The sequence below is a fragment of the Vespula vulgaris genome, chromosome 8 (genome assembly GCF_905475345.1).
Source record: "Vespula vulgaris chromosome 8, iyVesVulg1.1, whole genome shotgun sequence".
In the NCBI taxonomy this organism is placed as follows: Eukaryota; Metazoa; Arthropoda; class Insecta; order Hymenoptera; family Vespidae; genus Vespula; species Vespula vulgaris.
This window is the reverse complement of record NC_066593.1, coordinates 1,737,196-1,749,773: the sequence shown is the minus strand read 5'-3', so window position 1 is coordinate 1,749,773 and position 12,578 is coordinate 1,737,196. Positions and strand designations below refer to the sequence as shown.

Here is a 12,578-nt window from a genome sequence, read left to right as displayed (position 1 = left end):
TCATGTAATTCGGCGTCACCGGGAACAAGATCAGCTTCGGATGCAGAGGTATCACCGGGAACATCACTAATAACAGACTGTTGAACGCTTTCAGTCCGTCGAAGAAAACCGAGATAACCGGTCCTGGCATAAACCTCATTGGTATTTCCTGTTACAAGGCGTGCATTGAAATGATCGGCATAATCAGTTTCGTCCCCATAAATCGTGAAATAACCGCTGGCATTGTGAGCCGATTGAACCCATATTTCTCCTAGATGAGAATCGCCGCATTGCCCTTTCGTTTCTGGATTGGCTATGATAACTTTGACACCAGGTAACAATTTTCCGGATTCCATTAGACAGAGAGAATGTGGACTGCCTCTTTCGACGAGGGAAACACGGTCGTTACGTAATGCTCGTAGGTCCACGTATACCGTTGATGGTTCTGGACTAGACGCTCCCTTTATTTTTTTTTCCAAACAAAAATTCATATTACTCGATAAGTATCAATTTTCATATCGATGTTAGACGTTTTCTCTCTCTTTTTTCTGTTTTTCTTTTTTCTTTTTTCAATTGTAGAATTCAAGGATTACAAAAGAGCTTACCTGAAGACAAATGGCAGTATTAACTCTACATCCGAATGACGTTGAGACCGCACGTGGACTTAATCCAAGAGCGGAGAATAATTTACTGAAGCTCGTAGTCAAAGCTATTCGTGGTCTCTCCTCCGCGACTACGACGCAGGTTCTTACGCAGGCTAAACTAACGCCACGTGCTTTGAGAGCATGAACCGAGGAACCCAAGCCTTTTGTGCACAACTCCATAACCCCGTAAGAGCAAAATGTATCCCTTACTCTAGACTGGCTAACAGCTGACAACCAAAGAGCTGGATTTGCTTCCACCTTATTAAAACGATATCGTATTTCAAACGAGGGATAATTATCTAAACAAATTACGAGGATCGTTTGAACGGATGGTATATAGAGATATTTACCTCGGAGGGTGGTATTAAAATGGAATGATGTCCGCTGTATATACTGCTTAAACACCAAAGAGCAAATCCAAGACCGGAGTAAGGATCTAAACATAGAGCAATATGTCTCGAAGGATACAATTCGCATGCAAGTTTCATAGCACGGCACAACGACGTTACTGCTGCGTGAGACATTTTAATGCCAGCCAACATGCCCGTAGTGGAGACGCTAAAATCCAAGTAAGCCAACATTTCCGCTGTAGGAGCTCGATACATAACGGGAAGCTTCTTCTTTGGCATGTCATCCATATCAAGAATCGTTGGCCAACTTTTCACTTCGATAACATTATTAGCTTCCTAATTAGAGAAGGAACGTAATATAACGAGGTCTAGAGGTTTCTATAAACTAATAGCTAACTTTACCAATGCCGTGCTTACTTTCGTCTTTAGAAGTTTCATAATGTTTTGATTGGTCAGTACCAGTACCGATTTACTGACATCGACGATCATGCGTACGGTTGGTAAAGTTGTTTGTAGATTTTGAGGATGTGGAGGCCTGATCGTAACAGGGACAGCACCGACATAAAGACAACCATAAAAAGCACATATCAAATCTGTTCCTGGTGGAAATATCAATGCGACGTGATCCCCGGTGTTGATTCTTCCACGATCCAAAAGAAGATTCCCGATGCGTTCTGCTTTCTTGTGTAATTGAGAACACGATAGCGAAGTTGCGACTGCTCCTTTGGCATTGAGGGATGTAAAGATGACGTGATCGGACGTACTGACAGCGCGCCAACGTAAAATCTCCGAGATGAATTGGTACTGGAATATCAAGATACTTCATTATTAGGTTTGACATGTTCAACGAGGTTTTTGATTAATACGAAGTAACGAACCTTCTTAGCGTTATCGCTATCCTCGTCTAAAACACCCATGTCACGTCCTTGAGCAGAGGCCAGTCTATTTCCTTGAACGATGTTGCCAACCATTACGCTCGCCGGACCAACGTCTGCAACAGAATCCCCCGCTACACGCCCCCGCACCATTCCGTTAGTAAACCAACACAAACACTCAACCCGGTAATGAGTAGCTCACACACTCTCCCCTGACTGAGGCCGGAAAATCAAAGCTAGGATCAAAGATTCGTTGCTGTTGAGCACCTAGAGTACACGCTCTCTATTTTTCGTGGTTGGAGCATTCCATGGGCAGCAGGAACGTAGTTATAACTGTTTGCTTATCAACCAATATAGTAAGTTAAAATAGCGATGTGAAAATTTTCTCATGTGTATGCGTATGTTAACATGCGTAGATATATATATGTTAAATGTCGTGTCATTTCGTTCGTCGTACAACAAGCAGATATTTATAAAATCAACATTGAACGATCGAAATACTTTCTCTCTTGCTCTTGCATTTCTTATTTCTTGTTTCCCTTTATCTTACTTTGTTTTTCGCATCGCTATACGTATTTGTACTATAGGTTCTGGACAATGCTACAGGATATTCGGAACTCAGCCAAAAGAAAGAAGGGCAACAAACTAGAATAACATGCGAAGCGCAGATAATCAGAAATAAATAAAAAGAAGATAAGTGGATAGATGGATAGATGGATAGAGAGAGAGAGAGAGAGAGAGAGAGAGAGAGAGAGAGAGAGAGAGAGAGAGAGAAGAAAAGAAAAAATAAATTAAAAAAAAGAAAAAAAAAGGAGAGAAATACATAATATACAGCAAATGAATGTTACGTAGCAAAAAATCTGTGCCAAAAACGCTTGAAATTATTCATGAAAGCACAACAGCCCAATTGTGGTGCCAATTAAAAGATAAGAAAGAGGGATTTGATTTGTGATCGTTTATATATTATGTAATAAACTTAACAAATTCTAACGCTCATTCTCTCTCATTATTCACTCGTATATAACATGTATGCGAAATGATTCAAAAGAACAATAGAGAATGTAACTTTTTCTTTTTCTTTTTCTTTTTATATATATATAACGTGATACTTACGACGACTTTGTGCAAAAAAGGAGTTTACATGTGTCCATATGTTTTTTCGAATCACTGCATGCGTCATTGTGATAGAGAAAAGGATAGAAGAAAAATGATTAAAAGAAAAAAAAAAAAATAGACGAAATAAAAAAAAAATTAAAAAAAAAAGAGAAGAAAAAAGAAACAAAGACGAGAAAAAAATTATGAGACATTGAGACTTGCCTATGTAATACCTATGTTTTCATTAGTATATCCGCTACTCTTTAGGTACAGCCGCTCGTGCGTTTGAACGCCTGCATTGTTAAATATAATGGCGTTACTGCGTTATCCGATAACCACTTACCCGAATGCACTTCACGCGGTTTTGGTAAGTTGGTAACACAAGTGTGGGGGCAGAGCAGGACATTAGCTGGATGTAGTGCACCTTCTAGAAAACGTCTTTTAGTTTCGGACAGGTGAATACCCCCAAGTGGTGTTTTTGGTAGATAATTAGGTGGAACTAATGCAAGACAATAAATTCCAACTGCGTGAATTGAATCGACCGCTTGCAAAACACGTGACATCCATTGAAAACTCTGGACAAATCAAATCAGATCAAATCAAATCAAGATATGACGATTTATCGGAATCAATATAATTTATTAACAAATGATAATATTTTTACCTCTTCCTCGCTACAATCAGGCCGTTGCTCAGCAACGACACATATCCTTTCGTCTCTCAAAACTCTTACGCTGAAGACAGCGATTCTACCACGATAAATGAATTTCATTGGTTCCACCGCTAATACGGTGGCTATTATGTCGTCCGCATTATGTTTCCTTCCTGTCACAGTCATAAGACCATCGCGAGATCCACAAACGAATACCAAACCACCAGGGCCGAGAAATCCTAACAAACCCGATCGTGTATATTCCACGTCGCCTAATGGAGTACTATCCGCTTGTAAAGGTGATACTTTGAAAGTATTGTTTGTTAATCCTTGTAGTCCCCAATATTGGCTACCAGTTGCAGCACTATGCACGCATATTTCACCAACCTCATCGGTTTTACAAATGTATGGCTTTCCTTCCATCTTAACTACCACTACGATACCTGTGTAAAAACAAAAAAAAAACAAAAAAAGAGAGAGAGAGAGAGTATTAAACATAGTCGATAAATATAATTTGATAGGAATAGAAGAACTTACTTCCTGGCATAACTTGACCACAATCTTGTAACGTCAGAGAAGTCAACGAATTTTCTTGATCTACCCTAACAACACCGTAGCTTAATCCCGACATAGAAAGGACGCCACGTCCTGTAGCATTTACTCCTGCTCGACCAGGTCTTCTGACGGAAACGGTAAGAGCTTCGCTAGAGGATGCGCAAGGACATACAGCGTCTGGTCTCAAACCCTTCGATTGGAACACCGAAAGAAATTGATCACAAGAGGAAAGGGACCAAGGATTAGCACCGTCAGCGACTAGTAGCAACCTCAATGAAGATAACGATATATCCTTGTGATCTTTGGTCGCTAATAAACCCCAATGAAGATCTCGTGATTTAACAACAGCCACGCTAGCTCGATGTTTCGTTATCATTTGCATCCAACTGGCTGGATTGACCTTCATCAAGGCATAAGGTATAAATATAACGTGCATCCCATTTAATACGCTAGTGAGAGTGCTATGCCAGAGGCCAACTTCGCGTTTAAAATCTAACACGCAAACGGCATTTTCTCCTTCGGTATAACCGCATGCTTGAGTCAGAGCACGACAATGAGCAAGCATCGCTGATCTTGTCACTGTCACACCCATCACCGATCCATCCTTCACCGTTGTATACTCGATGTACGCTGGTGTATCGTCGGTTAGACGTGGAGGTGGTAACCAATCTTTTGGAGTTTTACCTAAATGTTCTGTAACGAACCAATGTAATTTTGGCCAACCCTTGAAAGCTACAACTTCGCCAGCCGCTGTCTTTGGTAAACCTTTGAGACAAGCCTCGCTGGTTAGGGCCACCTGATAATTCAAATCGATCGAAGTTATTATATCGTTTAATTTAATTTGACGTATAAAATCTATTGAAAAAACTAGATCACATATTTTCCTATATTTGATTTACCTGTATCTCACAACTACCAAGAAGAAAACCAATCTGTTGGGAACCTGCGTCTCGACGTGTCAATGGTACCTCGATGGGTACAGGCACGATACCAGCTTGAAGGCAACCGTAAAATGCACACATGAAACTTATCGGATCGTTGTTCGGATATACCAAAGCGATTCTATCTCCAGGCTTGAGACAACAATCACCGCCACGACTTAGAGCCTTGTTTAAAAGTGTATAGGCTATTTTGTGGGAACGACTTAAAAGTTTTCCATATGTCAATGTGATGCAGAGTTTGCCGTTAGGATCTAGAACGGTTGCGACGGGTGCTTTGTAACTTGCTGAGCCATACCTTGAAAAAATAATATTTTATCGTCATCGTCATCATTATCACCATCATCATCATCATCATCATCATCATCATCATCATCATCATCATTAGCCGTGATTATATTTAGATATAAAACAAAACAAAAATAATTTGGATCGTTAATAAAACTGATGACTCTCTCCATAGACTCTTCATAATATATTTGCTTACAAGACGGATATGATTCATCTTCCCAACTTTGATAAATATTCCAATAAGGAAAGTCCCAAACGACAAAATCTTTTCCACGATGACACTTATAAAAGCAGACATATTTATTACCTTTGAATAGCGGCTTCGAGCGATCTAGGCAGGCCTGACGGCACGGACAGTGGCTCACCGATCGCAGACGTCATCGAACCACCTTCCGGTTTTGGTGCATTCGGATCTTTTGGATTGGCGGCTATCTCGAGCTCTATATCGTCGTCTTCGTAAAATTCTGGAAGTGGTCGTCTCTTTGGCCGTTTTAACGTATTCAATAACTGTTGAATTTTTGCTGATACTTTCCAACGGCCAGTTGTTCCAGTATTATTCTGATCCTCGACTACGTGGTAACGATTGACACGATCGGCACCAGGCCGTCTCGTCGACTGTTGTGCCGTTGGCGTACTGCCCGTGTGTGTTACGTCCGGTGGTTGTATGTTACAGTAAGCATGAGGCGTATATTCGGCGATGTCAGTAATGTCGGCACCAGGTGGCCTCCTTGCCGGTGGTCTTGGTGGTGGTGGTGTATCACGTGCCGATCCGGTACTGCTAGTGTCTGATAAGCCAGTACCTAATTTTTAACATTTTTCATTCGTAACATCTTACGTACTTTTAATATTCATTTTACTTCGTAGAATCAAATCCAGAAGAAGAAGAAGAAGAAGAAGATTTGATATCAATCTAAATGTTACAAGAAGAAAGAAAAAAAAAAAGAGAGAGAGAAACATTGCAAAATAAATATATCAATCATCAAACGAAGATACTTCAATTTACGAGGTTGGAAGATTGATATCAATCTTGACGACAATGTCAATTCATGTTCGTTTGTTCAAACTCTATTTTCAACGTAGACGAATTAAAACAGAAACAAAAGATCGATACCCGTACGTCTAATCTCTTGAGGCAGAGTATTTCTTTCTTTCTTTTTTCTTAGTGAAGTGTAAATTTTGAAATTGTTAAAAAAGAATTATGAGAAGAAATGAGAAAAAAAAAGATAAAAAAATATGTACACACACACACACACACACACACACACACATATATATATAAAAAAAGGAATAGAAATTAAAGAAAACAAAATTATCAAATTATACCAGTTGGACCACCAGCACCAGGACTCTCTTCCGTTACGACACTATCCTCATCGCTACTAGATTCTCCGCTATCGCGACGTTCTCGTTCAGGACTTCTAGCCATGACGGAAGTTCTCTTCGATGGCATTGGCAAGGAAGGTTTCGGCCGACCTTGCATAGCTGCCAGGGCTTGTTGTACCGCCTCCTGACGTACCTCTGAACATTTCCAGTAGGATCAACATAGAAGAAATCGATCAATCGATGATTTTATAAATTAGAATGGAATATATCTATTAACGATCTCAAAATAATTAAACAGTACGCATTGCCAATCATTCTTGAGACTTTTTACTCTTTCTTTCTTTTTTTCTTTTTTTACTGATAATTATTTTACTATATAATAGAAATTGACGAACAAACATTTAAGCAGACTATTTGAAATATGGTTGGCAAAGCGTTATATATTACACATATATATATATATATATAATGTATATATATATTTTTTTTATGCACTTCTATTTATTTGATCAGTATTTTTAATAATTAATGACGAGTATCTCGTAAAGTAAATGATCGATATAAATAATTTAGGATCGCGTCAGGGATTGCGTTAAGATTTGTGTCATTTTTATTACGTATCGAATACTGACCTAATAATTAGCAGCTTTTCATAAAATACATATATATATATATATACATATATATACACACACATATATATGTATATATATATATGTTAATTTTAATTATAAATAAACAATACACACAATATTATACAAATTAAATTCCCGCGTATAATATAAAGTCCAATCAGGCTAAACTCAAGTTTGTCGGCAAAAACGAAATTTGACATCGTTATACAGTACATGTAGTCAGACAATAATAATAAAAAAAAAAAATAATAAAAATAAAAAAAAACCAAACGAACAAAACCAAAAAAAAAAAAAGAAAAAAAGAAAAGAATTAAAGGAATTAAAAGAACCAAAAAAAAAAAATAAATAATTAAAAAAGATACAAAAAAAGGAGAACGTATTATACTTAGGTATTATCAAAATGCAATAATAAAATGTACGGGCAGAAAGTAGCCGTATTTCCGGGTAAAGCATGCCGGTCTATTCGTTATTACAACATCATGCAACATCGGTACGTGGTTCGTTACGAAGTGCACTTACGCGTATACGCGCGCACACAAGAAACTCTTATAGAATTCATACGGTATGTTAGTTTGTAAGGATTCATCGAGTATGCGCGAGTACACGTGCGCGTATCTCCATGCCGGACGCTTTCCATGGACGGATACCGACTTATCTTCTACTAGCTACGATCGTCCATTTCGTTTGCTAACGGTGCACCAGGTGCAGGATTACTTTTATATATATATATATGTATGTATGTATGTATGTATGTATGTATGTATGTATGTATGTATGTATGTATGTATGTATGTATGTATGTATGTGTAGGATGTAGATATGTGTAGAGGGACTACACCTCGTGGAAATATACCAAAACCTCCTTTCTCTTTCTTTTTTTCTTTTTTTCATTTTTTCTATTTTCTTATTTAATTTTTTTTTGTCCATTCATTTACTCCTTTAATTTATCAAGTACGTAGTGGATTGACGAATAATGTCTTTATTTATATCTTCATTGGTCAATTTCGACGGTCGAATTTCAAAGAGTAAATAAAAGTGTTTGAATTGTTAATAATAATAATTATTGTTGTGGTTTTTGTTACTATTATTTTTCTTTTTCTTTTTTTTTTTAATTTTCTTTTTGTAATATATTTTATTCGATAAAATTAATTCTCTAGTTCTAAAACGTTCTTCTAAAGATAAAAGTTTGCACGATGTCGAACGCGTCTCTCTGTTATCTCTTTTGAATTTATTGTATTTGATTGTTTTATTTGATTAATTTATAATGCGAGATACGATAGAAAAAAATCTTTTCGCGTAAATGGCAAAGTGTTTTCAAACGGCGAACGTTTCCCGTTTGAATCGATTGGTGCGTTAATGTTGACCCGTGAATAATTAATTGAATATTTAATCATTCATCAGTTTGTTAAATAAATTTTCTATGCGTTTAATAATATATTATATAATATTTGATAAAATTAGATCTTCATCAATGACGTGTAAAATTCTCTTGTAAAGAGGCTAAGTGTCTTTGACGTCGAACGTGCCTTCTCTATTTTCGTACGTGCAATCTCGTACATAAAATATTCAAGCAATCAATTCGAAGAGGAAGAAGAAGAAAAAGAAGAAGAAGAAGAAGAAGAAGAAGAAGAAGAAGAAGAAGAAGAAGAAGAAGAAGAAGAAGAAGAAGAACGAATAAAATAGATAATAATAGTTTTCGATAAGTCGTTCGATGAACCTATATCCGATATTGCAATCACGAAATATATAACTATTATCTCTTACGATTCGTTTATACCTTATGTATCACCTATTGTATGTATCATTTGTATTTATCTTATCCACATTTATAGATTAGAAATAAAACTTGGAAATTAATCTTTTTCTTTTTTTTTTTTCTAGAAACTATTTCTTCTTGTATCGTTTAATCGAACGTTTGTAGATTAAGAACAAGACCTTGAAAGTTAATTCTTTCTTTTTTATTTATATATATTATTATTATTATTATTATTATTATTATTTTTTTTTGTTTTTTTTAATACTACCGTCGTCGTCCCACTTACTCGAAATTAGCAGCACTCGATAGATAAGTTACTCACCGGAATGATAGCGGCTCTCATTGCGCGTAAGTCTGCGATTACCGCGTCTCGCAGCAGCCGAGTTTGAGTTCCCGGTGTTTCCGGTTGAGCCGCCAGATCCCGGAGGACTGGCGATCCCACCAGGTACTAGCCGACCTCCTGCATGCAACACAACAACAACAACGGCACATAGACAAAAGAGAGAAAGGAGTTCTATCAGGATTGCCGAGGTATTTCTATGTATCTAATTTTCTTATTTCGGATTGTTTTCTTTTTTCTTTAATCTTTTTTTCTAATTTTTTTACATACATATGTCACTCTTTGCACTCGTGTAGCTTTGGAGATTATATAGAAGATTATACTCGATAGTTCGATCTAATAATAATATGCAATATAATGACAATGATTTTTTTTTATAAACAATTATAAATAAACAACACGCAAAGCAAATCGTTTTTAGAGTTACAAAGAATGACATCTAATTGCGCCATCCACTACCGGTCGTTCCACCTTTGGAAACTGCGATAACGATTACACTTTTATCATCGATTTTCTTTAGCTCGACAGTGGCGTAGAAGAGAAGTCGAATGAGAGGAGAAGGTTGACGATTTAAAGTTCATCAAGTAGAATTCGATCTGACTTCGAGACATTGTTTATGTGTATCTACGTGATTATTAAAATAAAAGAGAGAAAAAATAAGTAAATAAATAAAAATTGACAAATTAGAGAATAAAGATAATTCACACAATATAAAAATAAATAAATAAATAAAAAAAGAAGACAGATATATTGACAGATAAATAGATAGATAGATAAAAAGATGGTCGGATAAGTACAAGACGAAGAGAGGAAAAAAAAAAAAAGTCACGCTCGATCTTTGATCTTTGATCGTCCGTTGACATAGTCGATGGAGCCTCGCGTTAATGCGAGGAAAGGGGATCGTTTTGAGCAACGTCGATCGCAGAGATTTCACGACGGTCGCACTCGGTTACGTCGCAAGAATGCCGACGGATGGCCTGTACGATCTTGAGTCACCCGAAGGTGGAACAACCGGTCTCGGCTACCGCCTGACTAAGTCAAATTACAAAGGTATCTAAAGGTGCAAAGGCATCATTATCACCAAGTCGAACCACCAGTACATTTACAATGGTTTCTTCTTCTATTTTTATTATTTTTTTTTCTTTACAGGCAGGCAAGCAATGACGATGATAATGATAAAGATGATGATGATGATGATGATAATTATAAAAAATGATTTACGTACGAATGATAATTACGTAGTTAAATATACTTAAATGATAACTAGATAAATATATATATATGCATATACAAATATATATATATATATATACATACATAACATACGTATACGTATATGTATGTTGTATATAGGAAATAGAATGAGAAGAGAACGAGAGATGCATTATCCGAAGAATAACATATCATATGGTTACTACGTAATGCTCACAATTCGTATTGTTAGTGATGCCAAATAGACAATGGAACGAATGACACATGAACGAATGATCTAATCGTATTCTAGCAAGAGATTTCTAGTGGTAGTAATAATATAATGCACGGAAAGGAGACACAAGATCGTGCAAAAATTCGTCGGGGCATAAGTACTCATGGCGGCGAAAGCATGAGAAAGCACGGTGGGGGAGATCCTATGCTTAATTAAGGCGAGGACAACGGCACTGCAATTATTCGTTGAGTACCCGCCGGCCTGACAGCCATTCAACTGCTGCTGCTGCTTGCTTGCTGGCTTGCTTGCTTGCTTGCTTGCTTTCTTTCTTTCTTTCTTTCTTTCTCGTTTCACGCTGCTTTTTCGTTCTACACTTTTCTCCGGGCGGTTCCAAAAAAAAAAAGAAAGAAAAAAAAAGAGAGAGAGAGAAAGAGAAAAAAATAGAGAAAGAATCCGTTCGAACTACGAATCATTCGTATCTTTCCAGAATCGAGAAAAATAGGTGTCTCGAGAATTTGACGTTTCTCGAGAGATACGCCAAACTCGTCCCGACGTTTTCTCTTTCTCTCTTTCTTTCTCCTTTTTTTTTTCTTTCTTTCTTCTCTTTCCAAGAACAAGAAATTTCAAACGATATTGATTTCTTTTCGAAACGATCATAAAGAGAAAGAGAGAGAGAGAGAGAGAGATGGGGGGGGGGAGGAAGAGAGAAATAACTTCTCTTGCAATTAAGACTGGAGGAACAAAATAAGAAAGATAAAAAAGAAAAGAATAAAAAAAAAAAAAAAAGAAAAATAATAACAATATTCATCGATTCGAACGTGTCGAGTCATACTCGACGTATCGAATGTTGCATGTGCCGCCGATATTTCACCTTGAAATAATAAAATGGGGAAAAATGTTGGGAGCGGAGAGAACGTGTACAAAAATATAGGAAAGGACAGGCAACAGTCTAGTGGGTTAAAAAAGGATGAAATAAAAAAAATAAAAAAAAAAAAGAAAGAAAAAAGAAACAAAAAAGAAAAGAAAAGAAAAATGGAGTAAGTAAAAAAAGAAAAAGAGAAAGAGAAAGAAAAAGAAGAAGAGAAAAGAAAGAAAGAAAAAGAAGAAAAAGACGAGGATTAAGAAAAAGAAAAAAAAAAGAGCCGTAAAATCGTGAGATGCGTGACGCTACCTGAATGATAGCGTTTCTCGTTGTGCGTGACACGACGTTGCGTGCGTCGTGCACGTGGCTGTGGTCGTCCGCCGCCACCGCCACCGCCACCACCAACACCAACACCAACACCAACACCACCACCAACACCAACACCACCACCGCTGCTTCCATAACTTGTCCTTTCGAGTCCTCCACCACCACCGATACTCCCTCCACCTCCTCCACCACTACCAATGTCGCCACTGCCAGCAATGCCGCCATTTCCAGCCCCTACGAGTCAGACGCGAATTCTACTCAAAATTCTACACCATCGAGCTCTGCTCATTTTTCTTTTCTTTTCTCTCTATTTTTTCTTTTCTTTTCTTTCTTTCTTTTTTTTTTTCTAAATATTTTTCCAATTCTTTTCTCTCCCTTCTCTCTCTCCCTCTCTCTCTCACTCTTTTTTTTTAATTATTATTATTATTATTATTTTTTGTTTTTTTTTAATTATATATTTGTTGTTGTTTTCAATTTCGTATTCCCTACACGTTCCAATTCTCTCGAGGAAGCTAAATCGATTTTTTTAT

General features: G+C 37.0%; 1 protein-coding gene and 1 long non-coding RNA gene across 11 annotated transcripts in view; one reads left to right on the top strand and one right to left on the bottom strand.

Moving 5' to 3' along the window:
• Positions 1 to 12,578, bottom strand: part of LOC127065454 (disco-interacting protein 2) — a 39,682-nt gene that overhangs the window by 7,276 nt on the left and 19,828 nt on the right. For 2 of the 10 annotated variants that reach the window (XM_050997796.1, XM_050997802.1), the window contains 13 exons: positions 12,031 to 12,282; positions 9,416 to 9,553; positions 6,703 to 6,897; positions 5,687 to 6,179; positions 5,050 to 5,386; positions 4,133 to 4,946; positions 3,608 to 4,038; positions 3,287 to 3,518; positions 1,852 to 1,982; positions 1,391 to 1,777; positions 974 to 1,309; positions 585 to 881; positions 1 to 440 (listed from right to left, as the gene is read on the bottom strand). The exon at positions 1 to 440 is cut by the window's left edge and continues 114 nt beyond it. In XM_050997796.1, coding sequence (XP_050853753.1) covers positions 1 to 440; positions 585 to 881; positions 974 to 1,309; positions 1,391 to 1,777; positions 1,852 to 1,982; positions 3,287 to 3,518; positions 3,608 to 4,038; positions 4,133 to 4,946; positions 5,050 to 5,386; positions 5,687 to 6,179; positions 6,703 to 6,897; positions 9,416 to 9,553; positions 12,031 to 12,282 — 4,483 coding nt within the window. The remainder of the gene's footprint in view (positions 441 to 584; positions 882 to 973; positions 1,310 to 1,390; positions 1,778 to 1,851; positions 1,983 to 3,286; positions 3,519 to 3,607; positions 4,039 to 4,132; positions 4,947 to 5,049; positions 5,387 to 5,686; positions 6,180 to 6,702; positions 6,898 to 9,415; positions 9,554 to 12,030; positions 12,283 to 12,578) is intronic. The other 8 variants (XM_050997800.1, XM_050997803.1, XM_050997801.1 and 5 more) reach the window with 6 other exon arrangements.
• On the top strand, positions 9,509 to 11,651 carry LOC127065513 (uncharacterized). The gene is made up of 3 exons (XR_007782058.1): positions 9,509 to 9,624; positions 9,954 to 10,483; positions 10,583 to 11,651. It is a non-coding gene; the product is annotated as an uncharacterized LOC127065513 (long non-coding RNA).